General features: G+C 44.4%; 1 protein-coding gene across 2 annotated transcripts in view; it reads right to left on the reverse strand.

The window, feature by feature from the left end:
- Positions 1 to 22,750, reverse strand: part of ARHGEF38 (Rho guanine nucleotide exchange factor 38) — a 109,679-nt gene that overhangs the window by 54,554 nt on the left and 32,375 nt on the right. Inside the window, exons 1-3 of one of the 2 annotated variants that reach the window (XM_083178834.1) lie at positions 14,199 to 14,483; positions 7,599 to 7,722; positions 6,114 to 6,261 (exon numbers count right to left, since the gene is read on the reverse strand). In XM_083178834.1, coding sequence (XP_083034960.1) covers positions 6,114 to 6,261; positions 7,599 to 7,722; positions 14,199 to 14,477 — 551 coding nt within the window. In that variant the 5' untranslated portion in view covers positions 14,478 to 14,483. Of the gene's footprint in view, positions 1 to 6,109; positions 6,262 to 7,598; positions 7,723 to 14,198; positions 14,484 to 22,750 lie in introns of those variants that run through there. The other variant, XM_083178843.1, reaches the window with a different exon arrangement.

Genomic DNA, 22,750 nt, shown 5'->3' on the forward strand with positions numbered 1-22,750 from the left:
ACTGAGTTCCACCACCTCTAATGGTAGGGGGAACTGAGTTCCACCGCTACCACAGCCCTGAACAGTAATTCCAACAGAAAAACCTGTCCCAGCGACTTCTTCTTCTGGCACGGCATATGTGATGTTACGCCATCACTGCTGCTGGAGACAGGTGAGAGGGGGCTGGAGGGACTCAGGGGCAGATTTATTAAGCTCGGTGAAGTGATAAATTGTCTGGTTTTTATCACCAGCCAATCAGCTGGTAACTGTATAGTTACAGGCTTGGTTTGAAAAATGACAGGTAGGAGCTGATTGGCCGGTGAAAAAACCCAGACAATTATCACTTCACCGAGCTTAATAAATCTACCCCTCAGAGAGAAGGGGAAGCTGCTGGAGGGACACAGGACATGTAACTGCTAAGGCACATAGGGGCACATTTATCATGATCGCATTTACAATGCGATCTGGGCGGAATATTACCGCCCAGGATCGCATTGTAAAATGCGATCATATCGGGGGAATGTATCAATTTTAAGGGCGCAAGGACAGGGCTCCGAAAAGAGCCCGTCCCTGCGAAGCCCAAACCCGGAATCCGGGGGGTCAGCGCATGCGCGGTTATGTGCTGACCCCCGCCGACCCCTCTTACCCAGGGGCTGGCTGGCTACTTTTAGCCTGGGGGGCAAACGCTAGCAAGTGGCCCTGGATTTTCTTCTAACGCACATATCCTTCTGTTCAGGGCCAGTGTTAGGGTGTTTTGGTGCAACCCTGCAAACTATAAATTTGTACCCTCCTATACTTTATAAAGAGAGAGTGCTTGCCAACATGTACGCTGGAAAAAAAGGGTGTGCAGTATAATGCCCATAATAGTAGTACATCTTATACAGGAGCCCAGTAGCAACAGTTCCGTAACTAGACACCTCGGGGAGCTGCAGAGTGCGTGCACCAAAAATTTAGGAATGTGGCTTCATGGGGAAAGGGGCATGGCCACATAATAATACCATTCATATTACATGACACAGTAGTGTCCGTTATTCACATTACACCCCATAGTATTTGTGACTTAAAAAATGTGGCACCAGAAATATGCACACCGTAATACAAATTACGTTGTCACACACTGTAATGCCCATTACACATTATTCCATACACCGTAATGCCCCTAACACTGTAATGCATACACTGTAATGCCCATTACGCCACACACCATAATGCCCCTTACACTATACAACAAACACCGTAATGCCCCTAATGCTGTACGCCACACAACATAATGCACCTAAAGCTATACGCCACACACCATAATACCGATTACACATTATGCTACACACCATAATGCCCATTACACATTGGGCCACACATTGTACTTCCCATTACACATTATGCCACACACCATAATGCCCATTACACATAGTTATGCCACTGACACCAAATCTTTTTTTAAGTCACAATAGATGTGGTGTAATGTGAATAACAAATACTATGTGGTGTAATATGGATTGCACCAACTAGAGCTCCTTCGGCACAGTGCGCAATCTGGCGCAATCTGCCGCCCCGTAGGCAGATTGCACCCAGTTGATTCAGTTGGACACACAGCACCAGAAATATGCACACCGTAATACAAATTACACGTTGTCACACACTGTAATGCCCATTACAAATTATTCCATACACCGTAATGCCCCTAACACTGTAATGCATACACTGTAATGCCCATTACGCCACACACCTTAATGCCCCTTACACTATACAACAAACACCGTAATTCCACCAAATGCAGTACTCCACACAACGTATTGCACCTAAAGCTATACGCCACACACCATAATACACATTGGGCCACACACCATAATGCCCATTACACATAGTTATGCCACTGACACCAAATCTTTTTTAAGTCACAAATGATGCCACATCGTAAGGCTTATAATTAGTCTTTGAAAGGGGTTTCATGGCAAAAGAGGACTAGTACCTCTTACACATAATAGCCCCTGTAGCACTGCTTACACACATAATGCCCCCTGAAGTACCGCTTTCACACATAATGCTGCCACTAGTTCCGCTTCCACACATAATGCCCCCACTAGTGCAGTTTATATGCAAAATGCCCCCGGAAGTGCCGCTTACCAGAGGTTACAAGCTCATTAACAGGGGTTTCTTGCTTCTTGCCAGGGGTTTCTTGCTCATTGCTAGGGTGAATTACATGCTCGTTGCCAGGGGGATGTCATGCTTGTTGCTATGGTGGGTTACCTGATCATTTCCATGTGGGGGGGGGGGGCTGTTACATGCTCTTTGCCATGGGTGGGGGGTTTACATGCTCATTGCCAGTTGGGATTACATGATCGTTGCCAGGGGCATATTACATGCTAGTTGCTAGGGGATTACATGATCATTCCAGTGGGGATTATATGCTTGTTGTCGGGGGTTTACAGGCTTGTTGCCACACCACCAAAGCACCTCCCTCCCTATAGCAGTGGCAAACACACAGACGTTGATGCCATTGAACATGGGCGTCTGCTGCCCGCAGAGAGGAGAGGGACAGGGTGGCAGTGGTGGAGAGAGAAGAAGCACTAAAGGAGAAGGGAGGACCGGGCTGTCAGGTCTCTCCAGTGGGGACCGGACAGTACACAATGTGACCTGTGTCTGTCCTATTAAAGCAGCGCCCGCACGTGAGCCCCAGTAACTACTACCCCTTTACCTCCATAGAAGAACTGTGTGCGGAGCTGCAGCTGGGTCATGCCACCGCCAAGGACAGGAGGTTGCAGGGAAGCCACTGATACAAGCAGCGCCGCTGGTATTTCAAATGCGCAGCGCCACTGCGCTGCCTACTGTAAACCAATCAGTGCTTGTAGTCTGGGAACCAATCGGGAGCCGCCGCTGTCTCACTGAAAATTCCAACTAGCTTGCAGAAGGCGACGGTGCCGCTGCCGCATTTAAAATACCAGTCCAGCGGCACTGTTTGTATTAGCGGCTTCCCTCTGCCCTCCTGTCTGTGCGTGGCAGCGTAATAGTCCGGCTGGCCCTGCTCATACTGACAGCCGGAAGCCAAGGAGAGATCCTTCCCGGCTGTCAGGCGATCGGTCACACACGGGCGGCCCTGATGCTGCATAAATCTACTGGCCCGCCACTGCTCTTACCGCACTGCCCTGCTCGGGCAGTGCGATGTGTAGCCATAGGCTACAATGGGCTATCGCCATATCAGAATGGCGATAGCCCAGGGGTGCGATGCCGGGCTGCCCAATGTTGATACATCGGGCAGTTTCACATCCCCCATAGAAACCTATGGGGATGCGGCCAGCGGCGTTGCAGGAAGGATCGCAGCAGGGATCGGAAATCCCTGCTGCGGTCCCTCTTTGATACATTTAGGAGATACTAAATATTTGCGGCTAAACCCTGAAAACGTGTGTTATCAGGGATTTAGCCGCAAATATGGTTTGATAAATGGGCCCCATAGACAGAGAGCTGCTGGAGTGACAGAGAGCTGCTGTAGTGACAGAGACAGATGTGTATAAGGAGCACAACTGTTGACATTATACATTATGTGCATAAAGGGCACTACTGTGTGTTTTAATAGGAATCCAGGGATAATCTTCCCACCCTCCCGCAGAAAATCCAACCATCTTTCATACTAAACTGTCTATACTCACTGCTACCCCTTCTGTGTCACCCCTGTCTGTCTTACCCTTCCTCTCTCCTCATGTAGTTTTCTTAGAATATATACATCTCTGCAACCCTGATAATTGCTTCAGTGTCCTGTCCCCTGATGTGACTATCCTTATTTACCATGTACTTGCCCTAAATTGTCTTGTACTGTAATTCGTTATCTGTTTTTTTGGCCTTTTATGTATTGTTAGGCATTGTGGAAACCTTGTGGCGCCATATAAATAAACAATAATAATAATAATAATAATTACATGCTGTGTAATGTGTATATGATTGTGCTACTGTGTGTTCTAATTTTAATTGGCGTGACTATTGTGTGACCAAACCCCTTCCTTGTGGGACCATTATCCCTTTATGGGAGGTAGGGCACAAATTCCCTGTCACTGGTCTAGGCTCTGTCTAATGTGGTGGTGGTGGGGTGGGAGGGGGTGGAGCTCCACCACCTCTCCAGGACCACTTTAAGCCCTGACTATTAGCATGCAGGCGTCGGCCTGGAGAATACACTTATAGAGAAGCCAGGCGGCTGAGAAGCATGTGCTGTGCTCTGATTGGAGGAGCTGATCGCATTCTCCTCTGACCGCTGCTGCTCATTTTCATTTGGGTACTATACTATAAGGCCACAGCTTACACTACGGAACTTATGTAGCGTAACCCGCACCACCCTGGGTCCACACCACCATCTATAAGTGTGGCAAGCTCTGGGAAGGAGCAGTTAAGGGCATGGGGTGTTGGCAGGAGTGGTGCAGGCTAGTGGGATGTTGCGAGAGGTGTGACACAGTCCAGGCAGGGCCCAGGTACTTTTAAGGGGGCATGACCTATACACAGGAGGTGTGGCCATGCACCCTTATAATAAAATACAAAGAAAACAGTATTTTAAGCACTGGGCTACTAAATCAGACCTGGGCCTAAGTAATTAGTTCCCCCCTCTCTCTGCGCCTCTGGGAACAGTGATCATGTCATTGTGGCCCCCTATACAATCACAATGCTGTGGTTACCATCAATGTCAAGTGTGTTGAGGGGGCATAATGACGTTATTAACCCCAACAGTCAGTCATCCTGGCCGACTACTTCACATGTGACATGAGCGCTATGGTCGGCCTATTGGAAAATTTGCTGCCTTTCCATGTATCTGGGAAAGCCGTCTGAGATTCGGGAATCTCAGATATTCCAGGAGAGTAGACAAGCATGGTATAAGTGTGCATCAGGTGTGGCATAATTGGTATGAAGTGTATATTGTAGTGGTGAATATGTATAATGTGTGGAATATTTTTTGTAAACTGTGTATAGGGATCGGTGCGTAACTGGTGTGTGATAATGGTGAGACCTGTGTATAATGATCAGTGTGTATCAGGCGCATCATATCAGGCTGACCTGTTAATATCTATAAGTGTGTATCAGGAGTATGCACCAATGGACATATATTAATTAGTAATAGCTGTTTTGCAAAATATATAATATTACTGTGTGTTTATTTAAGAAATTTTATGTATAATGAGAAAAGAATTGAATGCTCATCCAGTCAATTATAAAGTGTGTATGTGAGTGTGTTTGTATGGGTCCTTATGGGGTAGGAGCTGTGGGAGATGGTAATATTATTATACTGTATACAGTATCCTCACAGTAGTTTTATGTATGTCCCATGCATTTTATGTGCTTTCATTGTATGAAGTCCTACCAGCTCTCCTACAGAAGTATATGATATAAGTTCCTCTCTGACAAAAGTGCTTCCTTATGCTGCCTTAAGTACAACTTCATACAGTGCAGTGTTCCCTCTAAGCTGTGCGCGTGTGAGCGCGCACACAACCTGACGAGCGTGCGCACAGACATTACAACAGAGCGCACAAAGCAGCAGTGGTCCCCTTTTTGCAGTTGTGGACTCAATTAATGTGTTTTACCCATTAACTGCATTGTGTATTGTGTTTTGAATGTTTAAATGTTTTGAATGTTTAATATCATTTTAAAGTAAAGTTAACACAAATTCTTAACATCGTTTTCCAGTTAAGTGACGCACAAAAAAATTAATTTCCTTCCAAAGTTGCACAGCCAATATCTTTTGCCGCACACAGCCTTCGTAAAATTAGAGGGAACATTGATACAGTGCCTGGATCTTCATAAAATAAAAGCTGTCTACATTAGTTAGGCTGAACTGCTGACACTATTTTCTATCTTTATATTATAATTAGACTTGTCTAATTATCTTGATCTGTGAAATGAACCCATTATCCATTTTCCAAGCTGCTAAAGGAAGGGTATTACATACCCTTCAACATCTGAAGAGCAAAAAGTGGTACAAATTTGAAAAGGGGCAGTTGGTGACCCAAAAAAAGTTACAGGCCATAAAAACGGTACTGTAACTGCCAAATAGTTACAGTTGGAGGGTATGGTATTATACCATGAAATAAGGGTGATAGTTGGTAGCACTATGAGATAGAACTAGAAAATACATATCAAATAAAAAAAAAAAAGTTTCCTACTTTAATGTTTGTGTATACTGTCTTAAATACTCCTTCAGCTCCTGGTCTTTCTCATAGGACTCCAGTACAGTGTGTGCTTCATCATGGTGGTAACAATAGATTTTATAAACGTCTTCTAGTGGGCATTTAATCTCCAGAAACAATTCACCTACGAACAATAGATAAATACATTTATGAAGACATTTGCTGCAATTAGTTTAATTTAATAATTTATTGTCTACTTTCTCAGTTCTATGGTTCAGGGAACTGGCAACATTAAAAATAAATAATTTCCAGTGCTGCCATTATCACTTCCTTTTGATGTTAGACTTTGCAGTTTCACCTGGATCTTTGTGACCTGGGAGGCAACTTTACAGACTTGGGGGGAATAGGATGAGAGATTCAGCAAGGGAGAGATTTGGTAAGAAATCTCCAGATTTTTTTAAAGCGGCAATCATTTACACTGCAAAACCAGTTTGGACCAGTTTGATATTGCAGTGTAAATGATTGCCCGTTTAAAAAAATAAATGGAGATTTCTTACCAAATCTCTCACTTTCTGATTCTCTCATCCTATTAAATTTCACCTCTGATCTCTTTAGAAAGTTGTGGGTACTGTAACTGGTACAGCATATACAGTATACTATATACTAACAACTAGACTGTGCCAGCTTCTGCATAAAATGACAGTACAAGGATCTCTTTTAGAGTAGGCTGGTACTTTCTTTTTTAAATGTGCGTAGTTTGTGCAGCATGTGTTAAATTATATTAAGAGATTGATTAATTATTCAACAGCATCTGGAAATTAAAAATATCTGGGAAAACGCAGGCGTGCCAAAGCATTTTAGGGGAGAGTGTCAGGTACAGTATCTCTGTTGACCCCACTTCCTCCCAAGATCAGGGGCCAACTACTATATATCCTATAATATGATACACTATATAGTGATAATCAATACTCCTTTCCTGTTGCTCCTACACTAATAGCCCCCAAAGAATTATATAAGATGATCACGTTGGCATGTAATGAAGGTTAGTACGAACGATGACCAGTGTTAGTGATGTTACTTCTAATAAATACCATCTACCATCATAATTGAGGGGGTTATTTTGGTTCACTCTTTCTGACAAATTCCTTCTTAGATGGACAAAACCATGTGCACTGCAGGGGGGCAGATGTAAAATGTGCAGATAATTAGATTTGGGTGAGTTATTTTGTTGCTGTGCAGGGAAAATACTGACTGATTTATTTTTACACTGCAATATAGATCTCTCTTTGAAGTAAAACCCCACCCAAATCGAATTCTCTCTGCACAAGTAACATCTGCCCCACCTGCAGTGCACATGGTTTTGTCCATCTAAGAAGGAATTTGACAGAAAGAGTGAACCAAAATAACCCCCTGAGTGTCCCACTTCATAGAGTTCTTTTATTAGGAGTTCATACATGATCAGTGCAAAATGAAAAGTAATACCTAATACATTCTGTAGCAAGTAAATTAACAGCAAAATACCTATCACTTGGTGTCCTGGGTCCACGTCTGTTGTCGCTTCTTCCAGCAAGGACACGAGTTTAGCTGATATCTGGCAGACAGACTCAATATTACTGAATAGGGCATCCACATCAAAGCGTTCGGACTGAGAAAACACAAGATGCAGAGAAACTAATTAAGTGTAATTAATGTACACATGCTACCTTTTTATAGTGTTCTCACTTGGAGCCAGGTAGCCTGTTCATATTCTGCTGTCTCAATGGAACATATAATAGAACACTAAGGACAGGGCAACAAAGACGTCATACAGAACTATTACAAATGCTAAATGGATGCACAACGAACCATAGATGTAAAACTTAGGACATGCTATGTCCATGATTTATAATCCATTTACAAAAAAAGGATTAGAGTCTTTTGTTAACCTCCACTAGTCTTTTGTTTTCAAAATGCAGCTTTGCCCAAGTGGAGAGTACCGTACTCACAGGCATTGGAAAACAATGAGATATAAAACATAGGTACCGCCTCAAACTTTGTCCTCACTTTACAGCGTGTTCTCAAAGCTTCCCTGCAGCAGTTTACTGTGTACTTAAATAACCACGTTTATAGAACGCCATTGTATTTCTCAAGGCCTTAACACTTCTGAACACTTCAGGTAGCTTCAACATTTATGGGACGTAAAGCAACAGACAGTGAATTCTTGTCAGTAAGTGTATATGTACAGGCCCACTCACATTATTCTCTAGTCAAAGCCTGATTGATATACAGTACTTTCAGAACACACTATACCTGGGAGACCCTTAGACAGAGAAAAAGTGGACGGAAATATAGTACCAACCAATCAGCTCCTAACTATCATTAAAAAAATAACAACAGAGTGTATCATGGTAGTTAGAAGCTGATTATCTGTTACTTTATAACTTTCTACTTTGTCTCCAAGTCTTGATGCATATCCCCCTATGGGCCAGATGTATCAAACTTCCAAAAGTGACAAAATGGAGAATGATAAACAAACAGCCAATTAGATCCTACCTGCCATGTTACAGACTGGGTTTGAAAAATGACAGGTAGCAGCTGATTGGCTGGCTGTTTATCACTCTCCATTTTATCACTTTTTGAAGCTTGATACATCTGGCCCTATATGAGATACCACCCCTGGCTTAATGGGAGCCAATGGACATTCAGGAGTCTTCCACTAGGTGGAGCCATAGCATGCTTAAACAGAAACAAGCAAAGTAACAGAACCAGGCGTAGGGATGGCCATCATTGCCATTGCCATTGATGGTTGCCATCAATGGCAATAGTGCAACTGGCCATCTAAAGTGCTAAACTATGCAATGGACGACCAACTATATTTTTGTCAATGGTCATCCATTGTCGATGGTCATCCATTTTGTTTGATTTATTGGCATGTCGGCCAATCAAAACATGGTACAGGGCTTCACGTTTGTTTTGAGCGGAGCTATGCGCCGTACCCCGGCACTTTGAGATAAAAGAAAAGCAAAACATTGTTTTGCTGTACCATCGATGGAGGGAAACCATCTGGTTTTCCCCCATCAATGGCAAAAGTATTCTACATTGGCCATAAACCATCAAAGATTTTGAATCATCGATGGTCAATGGCCATCCCATGAACCCTACGTGGGGCTGACAACAGTTGTCAGCCCCACGTGCAATCATATATTTAGGAGTCAGACCACACACCACAGTTGCCAATGCTGGGAAGAAGAACACTCTGATTCCTCCTGACATGTGCTCTTCCTCCCCTGTGCTCAGTTTCTGTCTGAACATGTCTTTCCCTGTCTTGCTACCTTCACAAATTGCACAATGAATAATTGCAGTTTAATAAGTTGCACAGCCAATATCGTTCCACAGGTACCCATATGGATTGCTTCGGGACCAGCGGAGGGATGGAAACCTACCTACCTGTCAAGGTAGGTAAGTATGTGTATGTATAGGCTCAGTGTGTATAAAGTTCTACTTTAATGCTGTGTGTGTGTTTTTATTTAACTATTTGTACTGCTGTGGGACTACAAGTCCCAGTGGGCCCTTTAATGCCCTGCATACTGGGACTTGTGGTTCTCCAAGTCCCTGCATGCAGTGCCGGTTTGCTGGGACTCATAGTTCCACAGCAGTACACAATAGTTTCTATTCTTTACACAATCATTAGCCCGGTGCCCAATGCCCTGGGCCACCGGGGACAGCCCCAGGCTTCAGTCTGGACTGGTAAATTCTGGAAGGGGGGGGGGGGACTGCTTCATTGGGGGGGGGGGTCCCAACTTCCCCACTGCTGGTTTTAAAAAATACGGGGAATTCCTATTTCGTTTGTTCCCTGAGTTTTTAAAACCTGGACTGGCTCTTTGAGCCTGGGGCTGGTTATGGATTATGAAGGTGGAAGGTTATAACTTTAAAGAAAAGGGAAACCTTTCCTGGAATATTATGCACTGAGGTGTATTGAACTTCATCAGAATAAACTACTACAATATCTGTTGTAATACTTTTTTTTTGTATTATTTATATGAATATATCCATGAGGAGAAAACGTGACATCTAGAACCGTCAGACAAATTGACCACCAGACAGAGGGAAATTACTTGTTTATATATTAATTCTTATAGCGCTTTGCATTCTCCATCTATACCCTGTATATGTTTTGGGTAGATGATGGTGTTGTCAACAGTGATATATAGATTGTGGGTTGGGTGGTAGAGACCCTAAATGGAGAAAAAATTATGAGTTATATGAGTTTGCATAGAGATTCACAGTTAGGGTAGGGAGTGGTGTGTCCTAGTTCAATTGTAAATAGGTAAGTTAAAGCTACACAATAACTATTTGTTTTGTCATTTAGATTTCATCTGAATACAAGTTTATATAGTGAATTCGCTTATCCATTAGCTATCAATATCCCTGCTGTCTCTATGTTCCTTGTATCACCTTGCAGGCAGTGAAAGCTATGGGAGATGCCTTTCACATTACTAGGACTACTATCATGTTACATAGACCAGCCAACAGATGATGGCAATAATGAGAAAGTAAAAAAAAAAACAACAGGTAAAGTGATCCAAGCAATTTGATCTAAACCATTAGAGGGGGACAGTTTGTTCCGTTTCATATGGGACAATTCTGTATTCCTGTATAGTACAGTACACCTAGTATTTCCTCTGGTATAAACTTAATGTTCTGCTTTCCAAATTATAATAGTTCTAGGGTTTATGAGGAATGAGGAAGAAACTCCAGTTTTTAGTAGATTAATGTGAATATATAATTTACATTATTTTATACAAATCAAAATTGTTTTAGGTTTAAAAGGACACAAACCTCAAAAATGTTCTGTGCTTAATTATGCCTATAATGGGGACAGTATATACCTGGCAGAGAACTGTCTCCTACTGTACTTCTCCCCTGTCTTATGTATAAAAGATCTGTTCATTTCCCCAAAAGCAGTGTTTATTTTTATTCCAGATTGCGAGTGGCATCACAAAAGTACCTTGATGTACATTGGACCTTATTCAGATCTGATTGCAGTACAATTTTTTTGGAAAATGGGCAAAACCATGTGCACTGCAGGTGCAGAGAGAGTAACATTTGGGTGGGGTGTGTTGAAACTGAAATCTAAATTTTGGTGTAAAAATAATGCAGCCAGTATTTACCCTGCACAGAAACAAAATAACTCACACAAATCTAACTCTCTCTGCACGTTACATCTGCCCCACCTGCACCTGCAATGCACATGGTTTTGCTCATTTTCCAAACAAATTTGTACTGCGATCAGATCTGAATAAAGACCATAGTGTGACCACATTACGCGTGCAGTCTACCAATAATCACTGAGCTGTGGCAGTGCATACAAATCTGAATCAGGCCCCAGGTCTTTTGAAGTAGGCCTAATATTTGTGTATCATATAAAGTAACTACCCACATACAGTGGAGCAAACCAACTTCTGTCCAAACATTTCGCATCCTATTGCCCTGTACATATGATTAGATTTGGTCTATTTTTCTATACGTGAACTGTGTAGGGCCCCGAGGACCAAGTTTGAGAACCACTGCTATAGGGTATGCCAGTGGTTCACAAACTTTTTTTAATCAAGTTGCCCTATGGCAGTGGTTCCCAACCTCAGACCTCAAGTACCCGCAACAGTTCATGTTTTCCAGGTCACCTGGCAGGTGCACAGGTGCACTCATTATTCACTGATACATTTTGAAAGATCCACCATCCATCTAATTGTTCCCCTTTGATTCTGTGTGGAGACCTGGAAACCGTAAACTGTTGGGGGTACTTTAGGACTGAGGTTGTCTCTATGGCAGTGGTGGGGATCCTCAGGCCCGGGGGCCGTATGTGGCCCAGTAGCCAGTCTGAGTGGCCCTCCCACCTGCCTGGCGGCTTTGCCGGGAGTCAAGCACAGGGGAATTATCGTGAGAGGTCGGTAGTTCTCGCGAGATTCCTCTTAATCAACAGCAGCCGGAGACTGTCAGTCCTATTCAGCAGCAGCCACCGGAGCGTGGGGCGGCTGCAGCAGGACAATTTGTAAGATAAATTTTACATATGGCCCCCGAAGGATTTTTTCCCAATACAAACGGCCCTTGGCACAAAAACGGTTCCCCACCCCTGCTCTATGGTATAAGAATATTATCCATGGCACTCTTAGGCCAAAAGTTACTTACTGAAAAATGATTAAAAAAAAAAAAAACATCTTTAGGTTAAGTATGTAGTGAAGGACAAATGTTGCTTTTTTTTTTCTGCTTCTCACATATTTTATGATTGGCAGCCAGAAGCACTGGTTTTGCTAATTACATTGACCAGAATTAATTTGAATTGCTTCTGGACCACCAACACAAAGCACCCTTGCAAGAATTCCAAGGGAACCCAGGATGCCACGGCACACAGTTTGGGATATTAATGGATTCGGTAGCATTGTAGATTACAATGTTGAGACAGTGATTTGTACTGTTAGTGCTAGATGTGATCATTAATGATGTTGCTTGTTGTGATGCTTGGCTTATTGGGAGCAGAGGCCCTTATTCTAGTTGATTCGGACGGATGCATATTTCAGACAGGAACCTCCCCCATCTTCCGGTGGTCGCCGACCATCGAATGTTGGACCGAGCTGTCAGGCAGCACCGAGTGCTCCAAGCCACTCAGACTTTTTTCCGTATGAAAGCAGGGATATGGGCAGGCAGCTGACATCCGGCTATGTCAGATGTCCACCCCCCACACATGCGTCACTGCCACATTACCATACGTACGCCCAGCATTTTCATGGGAACGCCCATGAAACGTGGGGCTTACGCATATGGTAATGAGCCCAAACAGCCCTTCACGCCCCTCTCCACCCCCTGCTCGGATGGTTCTGTAAGATCATTTTCTGCACTTACCTCACTCCGTGTTTGGACGTGCGAGGCGTTTGCACATGCGCAGATACGCCTCTGCACATGCGCAAATACCAAACATCGCCCGTCCGACCGCACATGGAGCCGTCCGACTCAATCAGAATAAGGGCTAGAATGTCATGTTATTATTGAGAGACAGGGGCGGATTGGGTCCCGAATCGGGCTTGGGAGCACGGGGAGGGGGGGCGGCGGTGGGGGGTGGAGGTGTGTGTTTGCATGTACGCCCGGGGTGGGGTTTTTGCGGCGACATGTACGCACGGGGGGTGTGTGTGTTTGCAGCGGCATGTACGCCCGGGGAGGGGGGGTGTTTGCGGCGGGAAAGTATGCCCGGGGGGGGGGAGGAGATCGGCGACGGTGGTATGCAACAATGCTCCCCAGGGGTGGTGGGGTGCTGGCTCACCTGCTGCTGCTTCAGTCAGTGCTGGCCGGGCAGAGGTGGAACAGGAACTCGTAGCCTGGGGAGGTGCATGCGCAGCTGCCCTCCCATGCCCATTTTGGAAGTAGGCAAAGTGCTGCGGCCGCTACCCACGGCCCAGCCAGCCCACTGTCGGACACTTTTTAATGACTTTTGGCACAGCCCACCGGGAAATGGCCCGGTTTCCCGGTGGGCCATTCCGCCCCTGCTGAGAGATGTTATGTAATATCGAATAACGATTGTAAATATAAATAATATGTTATAATAATAATAATAAGTGGTTATATAAATTGATGTGGAGAGAGACGTATAGTCAGGGGAGGCAGTGTCTTCTGTACTATGTGTAACTTGTACCGGAAGCAATGGTGTTTTACTATACATAATTTGTACAGGAAAGAATGGGGTTTGTACGTACCGTAGCTTATGGAGATGCCACTAGTGAGAGAGACATTTTACGGTGTGCAGAAAGAGAGACATTGACTGTTTGTGTGCTGAGAGAGAGGGCCAGATGTAGCAAGCTTCAAAAAATGATAAAGTGAAACAACCAGTCAATCAGCTCCTACCTGTCATTTTTTAAACCGAGCCTGTAAAATGGCAGGTACAGATGTAGCACCTCTCAGCTAGTGCTAGGGCTCACCAGAATTCCCCCGCTGGCGAGCCGGCGCTCCATCTGACTGGGTCGCGCAAGCACCCAGCCTATTTAGTGCACAATTTATCATTTGTAGATAATTCAACATCAAATATGTTTTGTCATCCAATGTATAAAAGTGGTTTTATAGCATAGATGGAGGAAACCAAAGAAATCCAACACTTACATGGTGCTTTCTGAGTGGTTCAACCACTTCTCTGATGCAGAGTTCCAGGTCATGCAGATAATCCTTCTCTGTCTGAATCAGCTCTCCAATAATCTTTGCTCTCTTGCTCATTTTTCTTATCCTTAAATCCTCCGTGTCTTGCATTGGAGATGTCGGAGCGGACGCTGCAACACTGGGTGCCATCTTTTCTATTTTTAAGTTAAGGGGAAAACACAATGAAAAAAAAAATATTCCACACACAGGTATAAATTCCATTCCTAACGCTCTATACATATACATTCTCTAAGCTGGTTTGTTTACTAAGGTGGGGGTTCTATTGACGACGCAACGTTGCCCATAGCAACACACCATCAATATAACTCCCATCTTAGTAAATAATCCCCTTAGCACATTATATATGTGAGTATATATATATATATATATATATATATATATATACGCACACACATATATAATGTATATAGTAGTTCTAGGGTAAGCTATTGCCCTGTAACATGCAGACACTTCCAACATGGCACTCCAGGGACTGGATACAGTAGATAGGCAAAAAAACTTTGGTACTTGTTTAGTTTCACGGCAGCAGCGCGTGCCGCTCTAGCTATGAATCTTGGCAGCTTGCCAAACTGCCTTACTTCTGTAAGCTACGTTATCAGCGTAGCGCCTGTTTGAAACCTGGCAGCTCACCAGCTGCCTTACATCTGTAATCTACGTTTTCAGCGTCGTACGTTGACTCCACGGCAGCCCAGCGCTGCTACTCCTAAGCTCCTGTCAAGCCTAGTGAGCGCCTCTCACACAGCGCTTGCGCCATCATGATATCCTCTCTTCTGTGGAGAGGGGATCATGCGGGCGCTGGCGGAGAGGCGCTCCATCTGTGATAGACATAGGAGCATCTCAGACGCTCCAGCAAAAGGTCAGAATATGAGTAGCGCACCCTAATAGTACTGAGGAGTCATTAGTTTCACAGAACATGGAGTTTTGTAATCTAACTACTGCTCCAGGGCTTCCCAGTGGGTTGCTGATGTCACTACCAATCGCCTTCCAACAGTGGGACACATGCCGGCTGGCGCCACCGAGCAAGGATCGTTTTTTCTTGCACTTGTATTTAATGAGGTATGTGCCACTTGTTTCTTTGTTCATCACACACCTGACGACGAGACTTAGGGTCTCAAAACGTTGTACTATTAAAAGTTTTTTTTACCTATCTACTGTATCCAGTCCCTGGAGTGCCGTGTTGGAAGTGTCTGCTACAGGGCAATAGCGTCCCCTAGAACTACTGCATTTACTTTACAAAGGCACCCGGGCAGTTGCACATTTGAGTGGAGTGCCGGCTCTAGTTATACACATATTATATATACATATATTTATATATATATATATATATATATATATATATATATATATATATATATTCATACAAACACATATAAACACAAAGTAGTACATTAGCAAAAAGCCAACAGTCTATAATGAATAATACAATGGGTTATGCTTTGATTGCACACAGTTGGGTCTATTCTGAGTGCAGAGTGTGCAGCACTAATCGACCATTGCACCGCAGCAAGAGAAGCGATCAATTTACTATTCTCCTCCATGGAAGGGGTATACCACTGAAAAACATACAAATCACAGCTATATGTGGTGAAAAGGAATGCTAAATTTTGGGGCTGTAGCACAAAAATGAACAAATACTGTATACCCTAACTACCACTTGTAATTTACTTATGTCTTTCTGAGACCATACTCTCGTATACTGTAAGCCAATATTAATTTTACAGATAGAGTCATTCTCATTTAGCCCTTTAATAGGATTAAGTGAGCAACAGCTGTTGGACTTAATCCTATGCTAATCCCCTTCTGTATTGTTCTATGTATTGTATTGCAGCTGAGAACAATAGGCCTTGGTGAGCCATAGCTCACCATGGCTATCCAGAGAAGGATAGTTGAAGAAGTTGGTTAGGCTGTGGTTATAGTTAGGCAGCAGTTAGGGTTAGGCTGCATTTAGTGCTAGGCTGTGGTTATTGTTAGCCTGTAGTGATCGCTGTGCAGCAGTTAGGGCTTGGATGCATTTAGGGCTAGGCTGTGGTTATTGTTAGCCTGTAGTGATGGCTGGGCAGCAGTTAGGGCTTGGATGCATTTAGGGCAGTAATTTCCAACCTTTTTACCTTGTGGCACACTAAATAAGATTTTCAAATTGCCAAGGCACACAAGGAGATCCCCACAGGGCAAATCACATTGGCCTCCCACAGGAAAAATCCAAACCTATTAGCCTCCATATAAAAAACAATCACACTGGTCCCCACAGGTAACAAAACTAAAATACATTGGCCCTTTACATGAAAAAAAGAGACCAGTAAATAACAGTTGAACTGGTGGTGGCTATAAACTGGTTTGGGCATCTCTAGATCTGGGGGCACACTTGGGAGCAGCTCAAGGCACACTAGTGTGCCACGGAACAGTGGTTGAAAAACACTGATTTAGGGCTAGGCTGTAGTTATGGTTTGTAGCAGTTAGGGCTAGGATGCATTTAGGGCTAGGCTATGGGTTTGGGTAGGATGTGGTTATTGTTAGCCTGTGGTTATGGTTAGGCAGAATTAGGGTTAGGATGCACATAGGGTTAGACTACAGGTTTGGTTAGGCTGCGGTTATTGTTAGCCCGAGGGGAATATTTATGCAGTAGTCAGGGTAAGACTGTGGTTAGGGTTAGACTACAGGTTTGATTAGGCTGCGGTTATTGTTAGCCTGAGGGGAATATTTAGGCAGTAGTCAGGGTTAGAATGTGGTTAGGGCTAGGCTGTGGGTTTGGATAGGCTGTGGTTATTGTTAGCCTGTGGTTATGGTTAGGCAGAATTAGGGTTAGGATGCATTTAGGGTTAGACCACAGGTTTGGATAGGCTGTGGTTATTGATAGCCTGTGGGTATATTTAGGCAGTAGTCAGGGTTAGACTGTGGTTAGGGCTAGGCTGTAGGTTTGGTTAGGCTGTGGTTATAGTTAGCCTGTGGGTATATTTAGGCAATAGTCAGGGTTAGAGTGTGGTTAGGGCTAGGCTGCAGGTTTGTTTAGGCTGTGGTTTTTGTTAGCCTGTGGGTATATTTAGGCAGTAGTCAGGGTTAGACTGCGGTTAAGTCTAGGCTATAGGTTTGGATGCGGTTAGAGTTAGGATTAGTTTTTCATTTAAACTGAATGTAAAATTACATTGTCCACATGGTTAATGTTGAGATTCATAATATCAACATTTTGGCAGTACTGACGTTCTGAATATTAACATACAGATGTGTTTTATATCTTTGCATCTTTGTATGCCTTGTATGCCTTGGAAAAGGGGCCAGTCGGCAGAAGAGTTCTTGACATTCACACCTTACAATCCTATGGGACCATGGGTGCGAATGCCATGAACTCTCCCTACCCCCGCACTGACAGCGGGGACAACCGGCTCTCTCCGATGCCGCTAACAGCCTCTGTAGCGCTGTCCCAGCGCTACAGAGGCTGAGAGCGTGATTGGCCGATGCGTCTCCATGGAGACACATAAGCCAAAGACGCTCTCAGCCTCTGTAGCGCTGGGACAGCGCTACATAGGCTGTTAGCGGCATCGGAGAGAGCCGGTTGTCCCCGCTGTCAGTGCGGGGGGTAGCCGGCTCTGCAGCAGAAGGGAGACCAGCGCTGGACCCTGGATCGGTGAGTATGTGGGTGTAAAAGTGAGGTGTGTGTGTGTGTAATAAAGTTTTACTTCTCTATGTTTGTGTTTTTTTTTACATTCTTTTTACAGGTGGACTACAAGTCCCAGCGGGCCCATTAATGCCCCGCATGCTGGGACTTGTGGTTCTCCAAGTCCCAGCATGCGGGGGAGGTCTGCTGGCACTTGTAGTTCTTCTGTATCAAGCAATGTTATGTATGGAAGATTTTGTTAGATTGCAGCGCTCAGCGCCTGTCTCCATACACTGTTTAGTGTAAGGCTTACAGTCTGCCTTGTCCCCTTGCAGCCAACGCAGCTAGGCGTCACCCTGAGTGACAGCTCGCTTAAGCGAATAGCAGGGCAGAGACCCCTGACCCTGCTGGCAGCGTTCCCTTTCCTGTGAGGAAGTCCCCGCGTAGTGTGTGCCTCAGAGCGTATGTGACTCCGTCCATGCTGTTTGTAGCTCCACGTGCACCGGAGCGCATAGGAGCAAGTCCCCGCTGTAATCCCGTTACCAGCGTGACCTTTTGCACAGGGAGATCAGTCATCATTGGCAGCAGCGAGACTGGGAGAGATACCGCAGCGTAAACCAGCAAACTGTCATTGACCCTGCACGCGCCAAAACGCTACAGCTAAGTAACAACCAGAGACTGTCGTTCCCAATGTACCAGTTTGTATTACCGCTTGAAGTTAACTACTAAAGTACTGTTGTAACCTACAAGCCTGCCACTTGAATAAACCCTTCATTTGGTTATATCTTCTAAGTGTGAGGTCTGACAACCACACTGCACGTACTTATAGACACTCTGCCAATAGGTTATGGGCCCAGCACGTCACGTGCGCGAAGATTAACCCCCTGAAGACAAAGTGCTAGCGCAGTACATAAAAGAACACAAAGGAATTATTTCTAAATTGCCATTTGTGGGAGAGTTAACGAGAATGCACAGTACAGGGCATAGCATGAACTTTCCAAAGCTCAAAGGCTCAGAGAATTATACTACATGGAAGTTCGCTATGGAAATGCAGCTTAAGAGGGAGAAGCTATGGAAAGTCACAATAGCCCCAGGAGATAGTCCAAACCCAGAAGAGGTAGACAAGGCCATTGGCACAATAGGCCTGGCTGTGGAGCAGCATGTTTATTCTACTATCTGTGGGAAGGAGTCCGCTAAGGACATGTGGACAACTCTACAAGGTGCTTATGAGAATAAAGGCTTAATGAGAAGGATAAGTCTGAGACGCACACTGTATGGAACAAAGCTGAATGCATGCAAGGACATGAACGATTATATTGATAAGATACTATCGATAGCTCAGCAATTGGCATGTGTAGGAGCAAAAGTGGATGAGGAAGAAGTGGCGATGGTAATGCTGCAGAACTTGACAGAAGAATTTGACTTCCTAGTTGTCGCACTGGAGTCAAATGAAACCAAGCTTACAACTGAAGTTGTGAGAGCCAAACTACTACAGTTCCAAGAGAGAATCCACAAGGATGCCATAGCTGAGGGTTCTGCCTTAGTAGCAAAGGGTGCGAAACCCAAGAAATGCACATTCAAATTTTATGTGTGCCACAAAGTAGGGCACAAGGCTTCAGAATGCAGGCTGAAGAACACTAGTGGCATGCACAAGCGGCATGATAAGAAGAACGAGTCAGCACTGAATGTAACAGACAAGCCAAGGAGGGATCTCTGGTACATGGACTCGGGAGCCTCTAGACACTTCAGCTGCAACAAGGAGTGGTTCAATTCTTTAACACAGTGTAACCCCACAACAGTTACCGGGATTGGTGAAAAGGTCCTTACTGCTTCAAATGTTGGGACAATCACAGTGAGACTAAGAATTGAGGGACAGACAGTAGTCACAGATATCCAAGACGTCCTGTATGTACCAGAATTGGGAAGTAACCTCATCGCTATCAGCGTACTCGAGGCAAAAGGCTACAGAGTCCAGTTTGCAAAGGGCAAGTGTATGGTGCATAATGAAAGAGGGACTGTAATTGCTTCAGCAACCCGATGCAACCAACTATACGTCCTAGACACAGAGGAATGTGTAGCTTTGGCAGCCTCTGCTGAAAATGAGTCAATGGAACTCTGGCACAGACGTTTGGGACACTTAGGATATGATAACGTCCAGAAATTAGCTGATGGAATGGCAACAGGAATCACAGTGAAGGACACCGGAAGACCTGTGTGCGAGAGTTGCATAAAAGGCAAGCAGACCCGCAACCCATTTCCCAAGTCAGCAGGCAGAGCAGAAACACAATTAGCTCTGGTGCACACAGATGTGTGCGGACCAATGGAAGAGGAGTCAACCAGTGGTTACAAATACTTCATGACTCTCATCGATGACGCCACAAGAATGACACACGTATACTTCATAAGGAAGAAAAGTGAGGTGGTCAAGAAAATTGTGGAGTACAAGAACCTAGTGGAAACTCAGACGGGCCTAAAGCTAAAGGTCCTGAGGTCCGACAATGGGGGAGAGTACGAAAATGAAGTTCTAACCGACTTTCTCAGAAAACATGGCGTAAAGCATCAGCTGACGATGGCCTACACGCCTGAACAGAATGGCGTAAGTGAAAGGGCGAACCGAACAATCGTTGAAAGAGCACGAGCGATGGTGAACGATGCTGGCCTGGAGAAGAGTTTTTGGGCAGAAGCTGTATCTACTGTAGTATACCTGAAAAACAGAACACCTACAGTGGCCGTGAAGGGAAAAACCCCCTTAGAGGCCTGGTCTGGGAAGAAGCCAGACATCAGTCACCTCCGTGTCTTTGGGAGCAGAGCTTATGCGCATATACCAAAGGAGAAAAGGAAGAAACTTGACCCAAAATCAAGACAGTGCATATTGCTAGGCTATTGTGAGGAGAGCAAAGGGTACAGGCTCTGGGATGCAGAGAACAGACGTCTTCTAAAATCAAGAGATGTGATATTTCAAGAGACAGCATCACCCACAAAAGCAAAAGAGCAAGAAAAGCAAGCACTAGTAGAGGTATGTGAAATAGAGAGCATACCTGCAACAGAAAATACTGAAGAAGGAAGCGAACCAACTAATAGAGCTTCTGTAAGAAGAAACAAGGGCATACCAGCCAGGAGATATGAGGAAGAATATGCGAATATTGCTTTCAGTGAACCTCAGAGTATTCAAGAAGCGAAAGCGTGCAGTGATTGGGCGAAATGGAAATCTGCAATAGACACAGAGCTATCAGCACTGAGAGAGAACGATACTTGGACCATAGTAGATAGGCCAAGCAACCGCAAGACAGTCAAGAACAAGTGGGTCTTCTGCAAGAAGTTAAATTCAGACGGAGAAGTTGCCCGTTACAAAGCCCGTCTTGTTGCTAAGGGATACACACAGAGATCCGGAATTGACTATGGGGAGATATACTCACCCGTTGCGAGGTATAACACTCTCAGGTTAGTAATTGCAGTCGCCACCTTACAAGACTTACTGCTATACCAACTAGACTTCGACTCAGCGTTCTTAAATGGAGAGCTACTTGAAGAAATCTATATGGAATCACCAGATCATTATGATGAGAATGAACTTCAGACAGAGAAAGTGTGTCTTCTGAAGAAATCCATATATGGCCTAAAGCAGAGTGGTCGTTGCTGGTACATAAAATTGGACACAGTACTACTTGAAATGAATTTTATTAGATCAGAGACTGACCACTGCCTTTATCACAAAACTCTGGGAGAAAAGTTGTTCATCATAGCAGTCTATGTGGATGATATACTTATAGCAGGTCACGAAGATCACATCACAAGTGTAAGAGATCAACTGAAACAGAGATTCAAGTTGAAAGACTTAGGTCCAGCCAATCATCTGTTGGGCATGAGAATTGTTCAAAACTTGCAAAAGGGAACAGTCACAGTCGACCAACAAATGTACATCGAGGCAACAATCTTGAAGTATGGGATGGCAGACTCCAAGTCAGTGAATACACCAATTGACAAAAGCATCAAGATTACAAAAGGTATGTCACCAACCACACAAGAAGAAGCAGAGGAAATGCAAGATGTTCCTTACAAGAACGTGGTTGGAAGTCTTATGTATGCAAGTATTGGAACCCGTCCAGACATCACTCATGCAGTCAGTCGGGTGAGCCAATTTGCAATAAATCCTGGAAGACAACACTGGATTGCGGTGAAGAGGATTCTGAGATACCTAAAAGGTACAAGTTCTTTGAAGTTAAAATTCGCCAAGACAAGCAATTCAAATTTGAAAGTCTTCTGCGATGCCGACTGGGGAGCAGATGAAGATGATCGTCGTTCCCACACCGGTTACCTGTTCACACTGGCCGGAGCAGCAGTTAGTTGGGCGAGTAGAAAACAACCAACAGTTGCTCTCTCAACAACTGAGGCCGAATACATGGCTCTTACAGAGACATCAAAAGAAGCACTCTGGATCAAAGAGACTTTGTGTGAGTTAGGTCTACTTTATGAAGAAGAGACTATCAGTATCGCATGTGACAACAGGGGAGCAATAGATCTTTCCTGTACTACCAAGCACCATGGAAGGTCGAAGCACATCGCGATAAGACACCACTTCATCAGAGAACTAGTGGAGAACAAGTCCATCGATGTTGAATACATTGCAAGTGAACAGAATGTCGCTGACATGCTTACTAAAGGACTGTCGACAAACTTGCTTATTAAGTTCGTGAAGGACTGTGGACTTGTCTAAGTTCAAAATGTTGATTTGAAGTTCTGATGTTCTGAATGTCTTTTCTCTCTAACCATATTTTCGGTTACAGGTATCACAAAAGGACAGAGAATTGTATTAAGTTCTTTTATGTAGCCGAAGACAGCCTTGAGCGAGGGGGAGTGTTAGATTGCAGCGCTCAGCGCCTGTCTCCATACACTGTTTAGTGTAAGGCTT

The sequence above is a fragment of the Crinia signifera genome, chromosome 1 (genome assembly GCF_055691185.1).
Source record: "Crinia signifera chromosome 1, ASM5569118v1, whole genome shotgun sequence".
Taxonomy (NCBI): Eukaryota; Metazoa; Chordata; class Amphibia; order Anura; family Myobatrachidae; genus Crinia; species Crinia signifera.